The sequence below is a fragment of the Giraffa tippelskirchi genome, chromosome 5 (genome assembly GCF_054371585.1).
Source record: "Giraffa tippelskirchi isolate mGirTip1 chromosome 5, T2T-mGirTip1v1.2.pri, whole genome shotgun sequence".
NCBI classification, from domain to species: Eukaryota; Metazoa; Chordata; class Mammalia; order Artiodactyla; family Giraffidae; genus Giraffa; species Giraffa tippelskirchi.
Window position 1 is genome coordinate 126,262,531 of NC_137279.1, and position 19,463 is coordinate 126,281,993.

The window sequence follows — 19,463 nt, forward strand, 5'->3', positions numbered from 1 at the left end:
CCTTCTTTCTTACCAACATGCCCAATTCTTCCTAATCCAAAAATCTCTCCTCCTCTGCTTGTCTTCCCTCTTAAACTTTTAAAAAGAGACATCAACAGTGTATTCACAGACATTCTTGCTATAACTTCACAGCCCAGTACGTATGATTGCATTCCCCTACAAAAGAATGCAGTGGTCACCAGTGGCATCTCCATAACAAGACAGTGGATTCACCTCAGCCTTCATCCCAGGTGACCTTTCTGTAGCATATGACACTGTCAATCATCACATTTCCTTTCTCCTCTCCTGGTTTCCATGATACTATTTCCTCTTGATTCCAAAGCTACAGTTTTTCAGTTTCTATTTCCTCTGCCTTTCCCTTAAATTTTTGTGCTTCCCAAGTACACTTCTTCCGTATGCTGTACCAAGGCCATTTAATCTATTCTCAGGGCCCTAAAGGGGTTCAGAACAAGTTTCCCAAAATGTGCCACCACTATGGCATGCAGAATATTTTGTGTGTGCCTGTGTGTTAAGTTGCTTCAGTTGTGTCCAACTCTCTGCAACCCTATGGACTGTAGCCCACCAGACTTCTGTCTCCATGGAATTCTCCAGGCAAAAATAGAGCTGAAAGAAATTAAGATGCAGCAGATTCAAGAAAAACTCCTATCTCTCCCTTAACTATCTGAGAGAATTCAGACAGGTGACCCAGCCACACAGAGAGCTATTACCAAGAGATAACTTTTCATCTGAATGACCTATCTGTATGGTAGGACAAACAGCTAATTACCAAATGTCGGCTCTTCTTATCATCCTGTGAATATCTTCCTCCACAGGTCCCTACACCATTCCTTAGTTCAAGACGGCTTTATAAGCCTCTATTGCCCAGCTTGAACTTGGATCTCATTGTCCTGTGGGACTCCCATACATATGTAACTAAATCTGTTTTTTCTCCTGTTAGTCTGCCTTATGTCAATTTGATTATTAGATCCACCAAAGAGCCAAAACTAGTAGAGGAAAACATTTTCCTCCTCAAAGGCTCAAACACCCTGACACAAATCTCTGGTTTCAAGTTCTCTCTTATATTCTACTTGTAGTTCCATATATCTGAGTTATTACTGAGCATCCTTACCTGACAAATCACACATTCTCAAATATGCCTCAAATGCAACACGCCTAAAACCAATACCCTACTCTTTGCCTAATCTCACTTTCCTCCATGACCACCACCACAGAAATCTCCCAATATTAATCAATGGGATCATCATCGACTTAGCCAAGTCAGAAACCTGGAGTCACCCTAGACTGTTCCTAGTCTGGAACCAAGCCCTATTCATCTTATCTCCTAAGATTCTTCCTAATCCTTTGCCAGCTTATTCCATTACACCTATTGCCATTATAATTTTTGGTCATTGGTGTCTCTTACCTAGATGAATGCAATAACCCAACTGGTCTCCCGTAACTCTATATTTCTAGCCTTTTTTCTTTGATCTCATAACTCCTACATTGTATTTAGCCTAGACTATTTCCTGTTCTCCAGCACTTTACACATTTTCCAAATTTTTGGTTGTCTGGAAAGGTGATTATCTACAAATCTGGACTTTAAGAACTTGTGCTTTGGCTTTACTTTACAATCACCGCATTTACCTTCGGCCAGTTTCTCCATGTGACTGGTGACTGATCTTTAAGCCAGTCTCTTTCAAAGGAAAGAACTCGTGTATTAATTTTTGGGATAAAATAATATTTATATAATTGTTTTTCTCTTCCTCATGTCAGAAGAATCCCTTATGTTTTTGGAATGTACCTCTTTTTACCTAATTAGAACACTCCTCATTCCAACAAATATAGGCTAACAGTTTTTGAATAAATGTATTGATGTTGAGAGGGACAGGAACAGGAGGAAGCAAGAAGACATGCTTGTGAGAAGGAAGGAGAGTGGGAACACACTGTCTTTCCCCTCCATCCACAGTTATTACTCAGATGGGTATAGGAGAAAAGATGGTAGATTGTATGTGTTTGTAACCCTCCCCAACCCCATATAGAAAAATCTATCTTTGGTCACTTAGCACTTCCTCCTCCCTCTGTTCTTCTAAATGCATGTGGATTTTTCGATCAAGTTTCCTGGGAATGGTACTAAGCACACACAGTGTAAAACCAAGGTATTAGCGGGTGTAATTCACATTTGAAAAGATGAGCAAGAGCCACTTTCAGATAGAGAAAGAAAGGAAAAAAGAAGATGGGAACCAAGAATCTATCCACCAACAAGATACTGGTTTGGTGAATTTTAGGAGTTGAGAGTCACAAGCGTGAGCTTTGGGAAACCTACAGGGTCCAGGAGATATTGTGAGTTCAGGAGGAATGAAGAGAATTTAAGAAGTGTTGCTGTAACAAACTGGATCTCTGTTGGCATCCTTGGAAAAACTCACACAAGGACTGAGATGTTGTACTGTTTCTGGGACTCTGCATGGAGACTGGACCATGAGCTGACCATAGTTTTATCTTGGTTGCAAATGTAATTCTCTCCAGCATGTGAACATTTGTAGTTAGTAAATATTAACCCTGGAGATTTAGGAGTTTGGGAACTTAATTTTAGAAGAGTTGTCCTCCACCCCAGTCTTATTCTGGCTCCCCATCTACTTCTAAACTTTTTCTTCAGTGGATCTACTCATCCTTCTCTTATTTCTCAATTCAAGACATTCAGCTTTACTTGTTAGACACTTTTCTCATGACTTCAAATGTAACTTCTACCTGTTCATTTCAAAATTCCTCTATCTCTTATGACACTTCCACTCAATCTGTTTATCCCCTTACCCATTATCTCCAAAGCAAAGTCATCACCTTCCCACCTATTCTTACTAATCCTCATCTATTTTCATTCCTCTAAGTCCAAAGTAGAAGATATCTTAAACGTGTCTTTTTTTCTCTAACTTTAATTTCTTATCATTACCAATTTCATTTTTCCTTGCCTCAAAAATCTTTATTCCATTAGATCCACTCTATCATCACAGTTTAATTTGGGCTCCTGTTTCTCCTGGACTAGTGAAATTACACCAGTCATTCATACAACTGAGAGCTGTATGCTCACCTTCTACCCTTTGGCCTCCCATCTTTACAGTCTATCCTGCAAATTCCAAAAACTAGAATTACTCAGTGCTATTTTCAAAATGTCTTTTCTCTACTAGAATACATTTCACTGTCCGCTGGTCAAGTTCAATCAGCTCTCCCTTGTTCTCAACACCCTCTCTGTCCATCCACTCCCCTCCTAAGACATACTCTTTGATCCTACAAGTCTATGCAGTTTCTCTTTCACATGGCATGTTTATTCCACTTTTCAAAAACATATGTTCATTCCTTTCTCCCTTTCCCATTCACTTCTTAAAAAAAATCCTAAAACATTTAAGAATATGTCTCAACTTCTCTTTGAAGCTTTGCACGATAAATACAAATCAATAATAGGTCTCAAAACATGGTTCATGAGCCCCTGAGACTTTGGGAGAGTCCTCAAGAGAAAACTATTTTCATAATAATACTAAAAAATTATCCACCTTTCTCACTGTGCTGACTTCCATTCTGATGGTATAAAGTACTGATGGATAAAACTGTTGGCATCTTATCATAGCAATAATACATTATGGTACTAGTTGCCATTGTAATCTTTACTGCCACATATTTGCAGTTAAAAACAAAACAATGAACAATTCAGTGGAGAAGTTTAACTTAAGAATGGCCATTGGTGAAGCAGGAAGAATGATTAATTATATTAAACTATGACTTCTAAGTTCATGTCTTTTTAATATTCCATGTGATAAAATGGGAAGTACTAGGCTTCCCTGGTGGCTCAGTCAGTCAAGAATCCACCTGCAATGCAGGAGACCCAGGTTTGATCCATGGGTCAGGAAGATGCTCTCAAAAAGGGAATGGCTACCCATTCCTATAGTCTTGCCTGGAGAATCCCTTGGATAGAGGAGCCTGGTAGGCTACAGTCCATGGGGTCACAAAGAGTCGGACATGACGAAGCAAGTAACACTTTTGCTAAAAGACTTCTTTTCCTACTATATTATTAACCCAGAGAGGTAGATTTTTTTATATGTTTCAACCAAAATAATATTTCACAACAGATTGAAAACAGAAGCAAACTTGAGAATCCAGCTGAATTCTATCATGCTAGACATTTAAAAGATGTGCCAAAGTGTACAATGACATTATTTCCATGAAAAAAAAAATTTCATTTTGGCAATGTAGTTTATATTTCACAAAAATTACATTAACATGAAATATTGTTGTTAGTATTAAATGACTTAATACATACTTTTAAATGTTTCAGTTTTAATTTCTAATCTGTTAACTATAGATACAAGCCTACAGGAAGTAGGAGTTCATTGAGGTCCTTAATAATTTATGAAGTCAACAAGTCTGAGAATGGCTGTTTTAAACCATTAATATCAGCACTTTTTTTCCTGCCTTTTCCCACACAATGTCTTCTTTTATTGGCTGATTATTTCATGTTTTAAGTTCTTTTTTCTCAAACATAGACATGACACCAGACACTCTAATGAAGTTTCCTGAGTCAGGGACTGGGACATTTAGGTACTGAGAAGGTATTCAACATGCTTCTCTGGTGGCTCAAATGGTAAAGAATCTGCCTGCAATGCAGGAGGGCCAGGTTTGATTGCTGGGCCGGGAAGGTCCCTGGAGAAGGGAATGGCTGCCCACTCCAGTATCCTTGTCTGGGAAACCCCGTGGACAGAGCCTGGTGGGCTACAGTCCATGGGGTTGCAAAGAGTGGGATATGACTGAGTGAGTAACTCTTTCACTTTTCAAGGTATTCAATAAATATTGAAGGAACATATTAAGGAAAATAGGTACAAGTTTTTATAAAGTATTTAACCCTAATAGCAATTCAAAAATACGTCCTCATAAACAGTTAAAGGCATTTAGGCAGAAAACAAGTTACCACCATTAAATTACTTTTTACAGAAAGAAACCTGATGTACACAGAATATTAAGTGAAGGCCAGGTGTCTAAACCTCACTGAGTACATCCCATATGCCTTCTTAAATTATACAAAGCTCTAAAAGACAGAGAACAAAAATATCACAAACCAAAGAAAACAAACTATGGAAAATTTCACTATAATCTCCTTGCTGCTCCATTATACCATTTCTTGCTCATATTCCAATCCCATTTCTCAATTCTTAATTTCTTCAAGACTCAAAGATTTTAAATAAAGGTAGAGCATAGCTTTTTACTATAAAATTAAAGAATAAGTTAAATTATCTCTAATATTATGATTTCTCAAAAAGAGTTTCAAACAAAAACACATTAAAGTTCCTTTAAGTGTCAAAGATGGGTTTCTCCTGCTTTAAAATCTCAAATCCAAATCACCTTCAAGATACAGACATTGCTAAAACTAAACTGATCACCTCTTGGGAACCATTAATTCAAAAAGCAATTAAATGGCTACTAAGTATCAGACAACAGGTGGACACTGGACAATGCAAAATTCAACAAAGTTTGGCTGTTGACCTAACAAAACACAGGGATAAGTAAAGAACAGGAAAGAGATAAAAGTTTACTTTACAATAATTTATTAATCATAATGCTATAACTGTGTGTTGCTATTGTGCCACACAGGTGAGAGACACACAACCCAGCCTGGAAGACATGGGGTTTCTTGTTGTGCTCAGTACAACAACTCTTGGGCTGACTTGTGAAGAATGAGCAAGGACCCTGGAGACCTTTCCAGCACAGGGACAGTGGGGCGAGAGGAGAGTTTGAGGGGAATATGGCACAAAGAGAGAAGACAGCTCTACTTGCAGAGCTTTCTATGTCACATTACAGAGCCCATAGTTTATCTTGGAAGCAGCAGGAATCACTCAGAGGATCTAACCAGGGGGGCACGTGCTCATTTTTGTGTGTGGAGATCACTGTGGAAGGTAATAATACAGCAGAGGAGGAAAGGGGAACAGGAGTGGAGACAGGCAGACTGCCTAGAGCAGAAATCAGTAAACTTCTTCCCTAAAAAGCCAGAGTGAACACAAAGCAAGAGGCTCTGGAAGCCATACCATATCTATCACAACTAATCAACTTGGCCGCTGTCATGTGAAAGCAGCCATAGTAAAGAAACACACAAGGCTGTGCCCCAGTAAAGCTTTATTTGTAGAAACAGGCAGCAGGTTTGGCCTTCAAGTCTTAGTTTGCTGACTCCAGCCTAAAATAGCACCGTTCAAAAGAACTTTCTGCAGTAATGAAATGGTCCACAGATGTTCTACCCAGTTCTGTAGACATACAGGGCTATGAAGCACTGGAAATGTTACAAGTCAGGCTGAAGAACTGAATTTTTCATTTCATTTCATTTTAATTAAATATAAATAGTCACATGTGTGGCTACTCTACTGGACAGTACAGGTATAACAGCTAGTTCAGGAGCCCAGGCAAGAGATGATGAGCTAGGGCACTGACAGCAGAGATGGAGAGGAGGTGGCCAAGGCAAGAACTGTTTAGGAGGTGATGCGACAGGACCTGGGATGTACCAAATACAGGTGAGGGAGAAACAGTCAAAGATGACTCCCACATGCTGAGCAGAGATAACGGAGAGAATGGCCAGGTCACAAGCTGAACAGGAGCATGTAAGAGAACACAGAGGGAAATGTGTTGCATTCTATTTTAGCCATGTGGATTCTGATGTGCCACCTGGGAGAAGAAAACACTTGACTACAATGCAAAGAAGTAAGTAATATTAAATATACTTTTTTATAGATAGAGCAACTGTAGTACAGGAATGTTACATAACTTAGCCAAGGTCAGAGCAAGTAAGTGGCAAGGTTAAATTGCAACTTGAGTTGCTATGATTCTAAAATTCTGGCATAGTTCATTACACCACATTGAGCAAATGGGTAAAGCTGAAACCTTGAAAGCACAATTCACTCAGGGGAAAGCACAGAGAAGGTCAGTGGGCCCAGAGGAGAGCCCTGGGGAATACCAGCATCTATTACATAAAAGACTGAGACAGGATGGTCAGAGCACTACAAGAACCAATGCAGTGTCATGAAAGAGAAGGGGGGCTGTGGCATTAGAAGGAGATGGCCAACAGTACCAAGTCCACAGAGAGATGCAATGAGATAGGCACCAAAGAGTGTTCACTGGATTTTGCACATGCAAGTCATTGGTACCTCTAATGAAATCATTCTAGCAAAATGACAGAAGAGGAAGCCTAGTTTTAATGCATTAAAGAACAAAAAAGATACAACCAAGTAGAGAAGGCGAACATAAACTATGCACTTCCAGTGCTGACTAGATTTCAGCATATTGAATATACACTACGTTTAGAACTTGTTGCATATGTAGTGAATGAAAAGCACTAGGTCAGGTGCTTTACACTTGTAAGTAAATATACAACCAAACATATAACCACATAGAATCTTCACAATAAACTGTGAGGCCTATAGGGATCATTATCCTTGTTTTATAGGTAAAAAAACAAACAAACAGAGGCCCAGAAAGATGAGATAATTTTCCACTCACATACAGTGGGAAGCAGGGCAGCTTGGATTTGAATCCAGGTCTCCTGCCTTCAAAGAACATGTTCTTTGCTCTCTATACTTTCACATCATCAGAGTCTTTAAAAATTGCAGAAGGACTCTTATTTTAAAAATTTCAAATGGCCAAGGCTAAAGAACTTGGTGTCTTCTTGAAGAAATAAAAATTAAAACATACGAAACACTGGCAAACAAAATAAGATAGTACATAAGTACCTGGGAAAGAAAAGTTTAAGCAGCAGATATGTAATCTAATTTCTCCTGTTTGGGTGTGGAAGGACCATGGTTCCCACCTTTGGCGAGAAAAACAAGTGATGAGGCTAATTTCTTGGTAAGCATAATGATGGTATTTGCAGCAGAAAAGTCTTCATCCTTGGAATACTTTTAGGATACACGTAGTCTAGGGTTGCTTATAATAAATGAACCTAGAGTGTACAGATGTATGGAGTCTGACCTCCCTGGGGAAGGTTACATAATCGCTGTAACTATCTGAATATTAAATGGAGATATTTCATAACCAAGACAGCTACTTTATGTCAGCAATATGAACCATACATATCACTTACAGACTTCGTAGGTAACCTTATTCCAAACGTGCCCAATGCAAAAAAAACTTAGGGAGCCTTGCCGATGGTCCTGAACATCACCATGCTTTGCCAGTGTCTCATGATTACTTGTATCCTTGGGATTATTAGCAAGGCTTGATACAGGGTAAGCTCCCTAATACATGTGAGTCTGATTTGACTCCCAATTCTCTGAGTTATTTCTGTACTAAGATACAAAAGGCTACATGTAATCGTGGGAGCTTTCCCTGGGTTTGGGACTTTGACCTAAAACTTGAAAGATAGGCAAATTTTTCAAAGATGGAGGGAAAATGGAGGATATGAATAAAGGAGGAAAAGTGAGAAAAATCCACAGGTGCATGAGACAGTTTAAGGGTATAAAACTAACTCTAATGAATGGTAAGAAATAAGGCTGGAGACATGGAGGACATCACAGAGAGCTTCAAAAGTTCAGAGAAGACTCTAAAGAAGACACAGGGTTTAGTAAGAAAGTAAGGCACTGAAAGTGGGACAAAAGAAAGATGACTTGGAGGCAGTATGAGAAAGGACTGAAGAGTGAGTGAATGGAGAATCAGGAAGTCAGCTAGAAAGCTATCAATCATCCACGAGATCCTGAAGGCCCTAAACTAGGACCATGGGTATGGAATGAAAGGACCAGCTAAACATTACACAGAAAAAATCACAGCAGACCCTGTTAAATGACAAGATAATGGTAATAAACGATAATCATAAAGCCATTGTCAAAATGAGCAACTACCTCCTTCCAGGAGGTAGAGCTTAATTTCTCCCCAGAATGAGTTACATACTTCATGCCTTGCTCTCAAAGAAGAGAAGAAGGAAAAGGAAAAACTTCACAGCAGAGAGACTTGTCAAACACCACTTCAACCACAGGGTAAAGTTCACACTCCCAGTGATGTCACTGGGATATCATATAGCTCCTGATATGTGACAAGGGCAGGCCAGTTCAGTTGCTCAGTTGTGTCCGACTCTTTGCGACCCCATGGACTGCAGCACGCCAGGCTTCCCTGTCCATCACCAAGTCCCGGAGCTTGCTCAAACGCATGTCCATTGAGTCGGTGATGCCATCCAACAACCATCTCATCCCCTGTCGTCCCCTTCTCCTCCTGCCTTCAATCTTTCCCACCATCAGGGTCTTTTCAAATGAGTCAGTTCTTCCATCAGGTGGCCAAAGAATTAGAGTTTCAGCTTCAGCATCAGTCCTTCCAATGAGTATTCAGGATTGATTTCCTTTAGGATGGACTGGTTGGATCTCCTTGCAGTCCAAGGGACTCTCAAGAGTCTCCTCCAACACCACAGTTCAAAAGCATCAATTCTTCAGCACGCAGCTTTCTTTATAGTCCAACTCTCACATCCACACATGACTACTGAAGAAACCATAGCTTTGACTAGATAGACCTTTGCTGGCAAAGTAATGTCTCTGCTTTTTAATATGCTGTCAAGTTTTGTCATAGCTTTTCTTCCAAGGAGCAAGCATCTTTTAATTTCATGGCTGCAGTCACCATCTGCAGTGATTTTGGAGTCCCAAAAAATAAAGTCTGTCACTGTTTCCATTGTTTCCCCATCTATTTGCTATGAAGTGATGGGACCAGATGCCATGATCTTCATTTTTTAAATGCTGAGTTTTAAGCCACCTTTTTCAAATGTTGAGTTTTAAGCTAGCTTTTAAGCGACAAGAAGAGCACTTCACCTCTATAGGATTCCTTCCAAAAACCTATAGCCTTTGTCTAGTCATGAGAAAAATAGGTAAATCTAGACTGCAGGATTCTACAAAATAACTGGAAAGTATCCTTTAACAATGTTAAGGTTATGAAAAACAAGGAAAGACTAAGAATCTGTTACAGACCAGGGTAGATCGGGGAGGGTGACTGACAACTAAATGCAACGTGGCAGCTTGGATTGAATCATAGAACAAAAAGAAGACACTAATAGAAAAATTTGGGGAATCCAACACAGTCTATAGTTTACTTAGTAATAACGAGTCAATGCTGGCTTCTTAGTTTTGACAAATGTTCTGTGATAATGTAAGATATTAACAAAACGGGATACTAGGTGAAGGGTATGTGGGAGTTTTTGTGTAATTTTTGTGACTTTTCTGTAAATCTAAAATTAAAAGATTCTTTTAAAAGAGGGACAACATAATATTGATATCAAAATTTAGGAACAGGAGGAAGTTGATGTCAGGGATATTAACTGGATCCAAGATAAATCCAGTAAAACAAAGTATTGTCATACCACAAAGGGAGCTGGGTTCAAAAGCCAGGGTCACCACCAATCTTGGCTAAGTTTCCTTCACCTTTCCAAGGCTCACTCAATTGCCTCATTTGTACAATGGTGATAATTCATATCACATATTCTCATTTTTATAGCTAGGATCTTGAGGAAAACATTTCCCCAAACTAAACAACCCAAGTAAGAATAATCAATGATATCAGTAACCTACCGCTGATTCACAAAAGGGCTGGAAAGTTCTGCAAGCAGGCGGAAATTCCCAATGTACACCAGCGCTCCCTCCTTCTGGGTGATAAATATAAAACATCATGTCAGGGTTAACATTCTTATCAAAATCTCCAATCATTGAAGAGACATTCAACAGCTTCTTGGCATAAATCAATGATCAATATAAACACAAACCAAGTCTGCCAAAGTGATCTTCTTTATGAAAACTTAGAAATGTCATTAGAATTCTACAATATATTTTAAAGACAACATATTGCACACTTATGTTCTTTTACATACATAATGTTCACTCAGAAAGACAGATTTCAAGCAGTAGTCTCATGCTGAACTAATGAATTCTGCAAATAGCCATGAGTAACCGCATTCTCAAATTACCATAGAAATAATGATCATGGTAGTGTGAATTTCAAAAGTTGAATAACTTTATAGCAATTAAATACCTAATAGGAATGTAGTTTTATATCCATTAGACACACCTTAAAAATCTCCAGAGTGTGCTTCACTTCCTAAATAATAATATAAGCCTATGAGCAGACACACACTTGCCAAGTATAACAACACATGTTAAACCTTATCTATCATATTTGACCTGAAAAATATATTTGTCAATCAGAAGATCCTATAGCTAAAAACACATACTTTGGGGACCTTTCTGAATTTAGAAACATAATGCTTAGTACATTCCACTAATTTAATAAGAAGAAAAGTATAATAGTGTTAAAAAGCATTAGAAAGAAAACCAAAAGTGTACATTCCAAAAATGTTATGTAATTTTAAAAGTGTTACTAGGTAAATAGAATCATTCCAGTACTTCCAATTAAATCAGAATTATGATTATACACCAAAAGAAATAGTCCCACCTGCCCTCAAAACATTCCCAGATGGTGCTACTGGTAAAAGAACCTGCCTGTCAATGCAGGACACATAAGCGACATGGGTTTATTCCAAAGTTGGGAAGATTCCCTGGAGGAGGGCATGGCAACCCACTCCATTATTCTTGCCTGGAGAATCCCATCGACAGAGGAACCTGGCAAGCTGGAGTCCATAGGCTTGCAAGAGTCAGACACGACTGAAGTGAATTAGCATGCACGCCCTCAAAACATTAGATATACAACTTCAGAAACATGTTTCCCACTGTTTATAGCACACTGCCTTCCAAATGGGAATATAAAGCAATATTTTAGAAAATGATAGTGAATGGACTTTTTATTTGAAGAGTCTCAGTTCTGCTCTACGTAAGTTATTTTAGGGGTTAAAAATTGAGAGCTGGATTGCAAGAATTAGTTTTTCCAAGATAAATCTAAACCTAAAACTTCATCATCTCAAACTCGCTGTCCTTAGTGAAACTGAATGGGTTATGAGGAAGAAGAGAGGACAGCAGAGAGATGAAGACAATAGCCAAGATGAGCTCTCTGCATGTGGAGGGTGATGGGGAAGAAGGGGAAGATGATCAACATTTTAGAGGCAACTGGACACAGCCATAGCAGTTGAAAGACACATGACAATACATGGGAAATAACTATGCACATGTGTTGTTACTTTAACACAGAAATATGTGTGAATTTGAAATTCTATATTATTCTGTAATATTTACTTTTCTGTTACAGTAAATGCTTTTGCTTAAATAATAAAACTAGTTAATATCAGTAACTAGTAATTAATAGTGGGACTAATTAAACAAATCAAATTGTGGAAAAATATAATATTTTTATAGTGTTTCTGATCTTTTATTTCTCTTTGATGTTGAAAATTAGTAGGTTATATTTTCAGAAGCATAAATGTAAGACTTTTTAAAAGAATGCAAATATAACAGGACTAAACAGTTATTACCCATATTTAATTAAAAAATGATGATATCTTTTTATCCATGACATAGTAGGATATTTTTACCCTTTATTTCCTTTTCCAATATTACTTTTCTGAAATGTCTAAAGCCTTTAGGATATCTTTATTTTTCGCAGGATTAAAACAACTACAGTTAAATATAAAATTTACTTTGACTTGTAACTGTGCTCTTAGAGGTCCACATTACTGGTATCAGTCAAATATGATGATCGCAAGCTAAATATTTTCTCAATAAAGTTGTTTAAGCATAAAATACATAAAATTTTACTTATTAGCAATAGCAGGCTTTTAGAGTTATAAGAACTAAGTTTCCAGTTCTTTAACAATATCCATTCACTTTGTAGCTACAGGCTTGTTCTGGTAGACCCGCAGTTTGAAAGATCATTTGTATGTATAAATTCATCATATATGCCATCTATTTCTAAAATGTCTATAATACATATCATTTTAAGATACCCTAGAGCATACTGAATGAATTCCAGTAAGTTATAGTTTTAGTATAAAAAAAGTTCTATTTAATGTAGCTACTCTTCTCTGGTAACATTTTTGAGTTCTGAGGCAGTGTTATTTCCAAAAAAACTGAGCCAGTATTTCACTGTATGAGTTTTCTCATTTCATTGTATGCAATTTCACAATCTGCACATAACATTAAATGATGCAGGTACTGATAGTTCACCATTTTCTAGCTCCTTATGGCCTCTTCAACTATCATCAGTTTTGGAGAACCAGTACAAAAATATCTGTTTCACTGCAACATTTTTCTGCATTCTCATCCTCAATCTATTTCCAAACTAAAGGACATTCCTCTTTCCTCACACTCTGAACATATGCTTGCTGAGCAGGCCAACATTTGCTGGCAGCAGTCATAGCTCCTTGTAGGCTCTTGTCCACAAAGGTTTTCTCCATCTCCATAAAGTCAAATAGCTCATTAAGTGCTTCTTCGGGTTTTGAGTAAATGAAAGGTGAGAAAGAACTTTCATTATGAAATCTTTAGTGTCACAGGTAAGCAAATCACGTTCCTTTTTAACAGGATTGTATGCAAGATGTAGAAGACATCTAGCAGGTAATATCTTTCCACTTTCCTCAGTAAGAAGTTTATAGACTGAACGAAATTTGCCAAAGTTGACAACAGTACTGTCTGCTATAAAATGTAGATAGATGAGCAAAATCTAACTTCTTTTTGTATAGTATATCAACAATTTTTATGTTTTATGTGGTTTCTTTATAATCTTCACAGAAATCAAAAATTCAGTTTGAAACTCCATTTTTCAAATTAAAATACCAAAGATGGAGGGGGACAACATTTTGTTGCTGTGATTCAATAAATCACTTGATATACTGCAGAAAGAATGACCGCTGGTAAGATCTGACAGAATCAGCTCTATATAAGAAGCCATCACATCTGTTACCAAAATTTCCCCTTCTTTCACCTACAGAATATTTTAGTTGCACCTTCTGAACCAGGAAATCCAGCTTTACTCAGTTTCACAGAGCCATCAAGGGGATAAAATGTGTACATTCATGTGGAATATCCAAGCTAAGTCAATGCCTGCTATTTTCATTTGAGCATTGGTGTCTTTTTGCAAGATGAGAAAAGCACAGATTAAGATGTATCTGCCTGTTTTATTCCAGACCTGAGATTTGGTCTCTTCAGGTGCTTTTACACCCTCTTCTCCACCAGGCCTGTTTTGGTAGCTAGGGCTGCCATAACAAAGTACTGCAAACTGAATGCCTTAAACAACAAAAATGTATTATCTTACAGTTCTAGAGGCTAGAAGTCCAAGACCAAGGATCAACAGAGTCATGCTCCTTCTGAATGTTTTAGGGAAGAAGTTATTTTAGACCTTTCTCCTAGATTTTAACGGTTCCTTGGTTTCTGGCAGCTCAGCTCCAATCTTCATATGACGTTTTCCTTCTGTGCGTGTCGGTGACCAAATCCACTTTTCATGAGGACACCAATCATACTGGATTAATGACCAATCCTACTAAAGTATGACCTGATTTTCACTTAACTAATTATCTCTGTAATGACCCTATTTCCAAATTAGGTCATATTCTGAAGTACTGGGGCTTAGGACTTCAACATATACATTTGAGGTGAGGGTGGGACAGGGGACAGAATTCAATCCAATCCAAAATTCTTTTATGTATAATGTGCAGTATGTTCTGCTTTGGTTATCCAACTTTCTAATTGTCTTTCCATCCATCTATGATAACATATCACCATACACAATAATATGTACTATGTATATTTCCATATATAAAAACTACTATAATCTTCTTTATTGGTCATGCTTGGGGTAGTCTGGTGTTGGTATCATAACTGTTGTCATTTTCATTATCTGCTCTTAGAAAAAATGGTCACAATATGTACAGTACTAATAAATTAAGCTAACACTGCTTCAAAAAAATACAACATTAATCCAATGGGCAAAGTCAAGGATGACTGTTATTGCTCATGATTACAACACATTTAAGGTGCATCATTCAGAGTGATGCGACAACAGATGATCCATTATTGTGAACTGTAAATCATGGTTGCCATGATTTTTTGCATCACAGGGAGGGGTTTCATGGGATGTAGGATTTTTGATGGTAAAATGGTAAAACCAGGATAGACATAGGCAGGCCACTCCTAACTTTATTTTATTATGAATTTTATTATAATGAATTCCAAATGGCAGGTGAATGTTTTCATTTTAATACGTAATAGGAATCACATTCCCAGCTAGGAGATGTGGGAATGCAAAAAGAACAAGCATCTTGCCTCTCTTAAGTCATCCAGCAGGAAAAAAAAGCACTTCAAAGAGAAGAGGAGAAAAACTGTCACTCATATTCCAGGTTCCTGGATAGTTTGTGAGCTTATTTTTAGCTTGAGTGATTTGTTTCAAGTTTAGGTGAGTTTTTCCAAAAGAAGTGGTCAGAATAGTTAAATTAAGAAAAGGTCAGAAGAACAAGAAATTGTATTCAATGACAAACCATTCAAATAAAATTTTGAAGTTGAAATGTTCTTCTTTTCTCTCCTTCCATAGTTGAATTCTGTAGTGAATAGGTTAAGGGAGAAAAGCCTTGAAAATAGTATAAAACTACAAACAATATGACTGGGGCCGCAGAGGACAGAAAATGAAAGGAAAAAAGTTATTTTAGTAAGATTGTTACTTGAACCAGATGTAAAAATCTTGGAAATATTTTTACCAGTATAATCTTTCATTATAATAGATTCAGATACATAATAAACATTTCCTCTTTTTTCTTAAGGATAAATTCTCTCATTCATAACACTGCCTTTCCCCCCTCAATTAAAGGCAGCTCCTCATTCAATCCATTATTCTTAATGATTTTCTTCTTCTTTTGATTAGTTTTCTTAAGTCTATGTTATTCTAGAAAACTGTATCCAATGTTTAGAGAATATGATAGTCCACACTGCTATACTGTGAGTTAATGTGTTCCTATGGTCAGTCAAAATCCTTGCTTAATTATTCACTGTGTCTTTCAAATAAACAGTTTTTCCAAAGATGAGATCCAATTCTAAAATTTGTTTTATTTTTGTTTAATTTGCACTTTATGCAAATTCAAAAATATTTAAAAGACACCTCAAAGTCATGTAAAATACTGAAATGATATAGTAGCAATAGCCTTAGTCTTAAATTTTAAAAGAGAATTCTATGAATGACTCTCTGCTGCTGCTGCTAAGTCGCTTCAGTCGTGTCCGACTCTGTGCGACCCCATAGATGGCAGCCCACCAAGCTCTGCCATCCCTGGGATTCTCCAGGCAAGAATACTGGAGTGGGTTGCCATTTCCTTCTCCAGTGCATGAAAGGGAAAAGTGAAAGTGAAGTCGCTCAGTCGTGTCTGACTCTCAGCGACCCCATGGACTGTAGCCTACCAGGCTCCTCCGTCCATGGGATTTTCCAGGCAAGAGTACTGGAGTGGGATGCCATTGCCTTCTCCGTGAATGACTCTCTAGTTAAATTTAAAAATAAAAAAATATGTTCATGAGATGTACTAAGACTTTTTTGAGAGTTTAAAAGATTACTTCTTCCAACTCCTTTCGAATTGGAACAGAATTAAAAATACCTATTAATTAAATATCAAATTAATATCAGATTAAACCTGACTTTATGATATTCTTTAAGTATTAAAAGTTACTAGTAAAAACAGTATATTTGATACGTTGTTTTTATCTAACTATGGCCAAAATACAAATTTCTCACATTTTGAAAAAATTTCCTCCAGATTTTCTTTAAAAAAAATGGGCATAACATCCTGACCTTTCTCTTAACTTCTCTTACCTCTTTCTAAAGAGAATCAGTTAGTTGTAAGCCAATGATTCTCAAAATGTGGTCCCCAGACTAGCAGCATTAGCATTTCCTGGGAACTTGCTAAATTTGCATATTTTATTCTTGGACCCCATCCCAGACCTACTAAATCAGTATCCCTGGGGGTGACACCAGTAATCTAGTTTTAACAGGTCCTCTAGGTGATTCCCATATATACTAGCATTAAAGAGCTACTGTCCTAACCCGGAGATCGAAGTCCTAAGGAAACTAGCTCCCTACTTCTCTGAAATCACAATTAGGGAAGATTTACAAAAGCCCTCAACAAAACCCGCAAGTATTGTCTAGGTGGACCTGATACATTCCACTTGAAAAGTTTCTTCTGACCCCTTCCTGTCTGTTATTGTACTTAGCCCCCTGCAAATACCTACATCCCCTGTGTCTCATTTACTGTTCTATCCATAACGCTTAGTGCAGCGCCTGGCCCATGTTTCCTGAGTTGAGCCTCGCCTGCTAACCAGTGTAAAGGAGAATCACCTCCAAAATCAAAATCCTAAAAGAGTCCTTCGGGCCTATTTCTGAGTGGGTCAGTGAACCCTGATGAGAACGTTAGTATTCCGCCTGAAAATGAAAAGAGTAAAATATCTCAATTTCTATTTTTTTAAAGAGATCGGTAGAGCAGCATTAGAGGTTATCATAAACTTGCTACGAGAACAAAAAAAAAAAAAAAAGATGACTAGTCTCCAAACCTTGATACATTCAGGTTAGTGAAGGCAAGACAGGAAAAGTGGGCAGGCAACTAAAAGAGGTAGGGGAACTTGAGACCTGTGTAATAGCTACCAATCAGAAGGAAAGGAGCTAGAAGCAGGTTCTTTATGAGCACACAAGCAAACAGAGGAGTCCCTCATCATCCCATCACCTCTTGTCTACTGATGAACTTCCCCAACCCCATTTTCAGATCTCTTTAAAATAAGAGGAATACTTTGTACCAGAGCTGTTGTTAGGAGTGTATGGCTGTCACTGCCACCACCATGATCTTCATCACTTTATAAAACAGAATGACAGAGTTACAGTTAACTGATAGATGAGAGGTCTCTGGATGCCATGACCTCTTTATTCCAATACTCATCATAGAGTTTCCATGAAGACTTACAGGCTAACTGACTGCTTAGAAAGTCTGTAAAACATTATCCTCTTTGGGCAATTCATGATGATTATTAAGCAGTTAAGTTTAAGGAGGCAAGGAGTGTTAATGAATGATTATGGGCCTGTGGTCTGAAAACCTAGATTTGAACCGTAGCTCTCCTGGGTGACCTTGCGCAAAGATGACCAAAACCTCAGTTTCTCCATGTGTAAAACAAGCAGAATACCATCCTTATGACAGAACTGATGTGAGAATAAGACACAATGCATTCTAACAGCAAACAGGAAAAATACTAAAACAGAAAAGCACTGCAAAAAAAAAAAAAAAACACAACCTTTTTTTTTAAGTTAAAAGTGAAATAGAACCAGGTACTTTTTCTTACCACAGCTATTAAGAAGATTAAATAAGTTTGAACAAGTCCTAAAAGGATGTATTCTTTCCTGCCTAGGTACAAGCCTTCAACTCTAGTCATTGATCCCTGGATGACTACACAAGACTAAGGGCCATGCCTGAGGTGATGACAATGAACAGATGATAGGAAAGACAGATCACTATCACAAATAGGACTAAAATGTAGGTTCACTAATGCTATTTTATTATATATTAATAATCACTCCTCAAAAAGTAGTTAATGTTACTTTCTAATTGCTGCAGGAAAAATATCCATGTTGGAAAGGAAAATAAATACTTCTAAGGGAAGATTCACCTGTTTTATTTGCCCAGTAGGTTGTATCAACTTTATACCTCACTTTACACAACTATACTGCACCCAAGCTGAACTTACTTCTTCATGACTAGTTTATGCTTATGACCATCAAAATGTGGTGAGATTGAGATGGCCTCTGAAGATTGCCTATTTCAATTACCCACAGATTTCTTAAATCCCTTCTACAAAAGTTCTTCCAGTTTGTCACTCAGCATGGAAAACTGTGTGTTAAGAGGAGTAGCATCTTCTAAAGCAGCTTTCCAAAAGTTCCAGAACTATTCTGTACTCTCTTTGACATCCAGCTACTAGTTCTATTCCAGATTCTGGCTATCCAAAATCACTTTTTCATATGAAAGTGAAAGTGTTAGACACTCAGTTGTAATCAACTCTTTTGCAACCCCATGGACTATAGCTTGCCCAGCTCTTCTGTCCATGGAATTCTCCAGGCAGGAATAATGGAATGGGTTGCCATTCCATTCTCCAGGGGATCTTCTCAACCCAGGGACTGAACGTGGGTTTCCTGCATTGCAGGCAGATTCTTTACCATCTGAGCCACTAGGGAAGCCCCTCTTTTCATATCATAACCCTTCAAATATTTAATGACTGTCCAAGTACCTGTCTATCTTTTTTATAGGTATCATTTCCACTCTGCACAGAAAATTCTGGCCTATCCTCCTCAGAGTACCTCAGTCCTATGAACTGCCAGCATTCACAAGACAAAAACAAACAGATGCAACAACAAAACCAACCAATCTCCTGATGAAAAGAACCATTTACACATAACACTCCCTACATGTTAACCAATTCAATCACATATGCACATACATCTTTGGAGGACACTGGGTAACCTTTCAAAAGAGAATTTTAGTAGAACATGTCACTATCGTTAAAAATGTAAATACCGTTTGCCCAGGAACCCCACAAAACTAATCTTTG

General features: G+C 37.7%; 1 protein-coding gene across 8 annotated transcripts in view; it reads right to left on the minus strand.

Moving 5' to 3' along the window:
* Positions 1 to 19,463, minus strand: part of TLCD4 (TLC domain containing 4) — a 121,176-nt gene that overhangs the window by 12,802 nt on the left and 88,911 nt on the right. For all 8 annotated transcript variants that reach the window (XM_081486225.1, XM_081486224.1, XM_081486218.1 and 5 more), the window contains one exon: positions 10,539 to 10,612. In XM_081486225.1, coding sequence (XP_081342351.1) covers positions 10,539 to 10,612 — 74 coding nt within the window. The remainder of the gene's footprint in view (positions 1 to 10,538; positions 10,613 to 19,463) is intronic.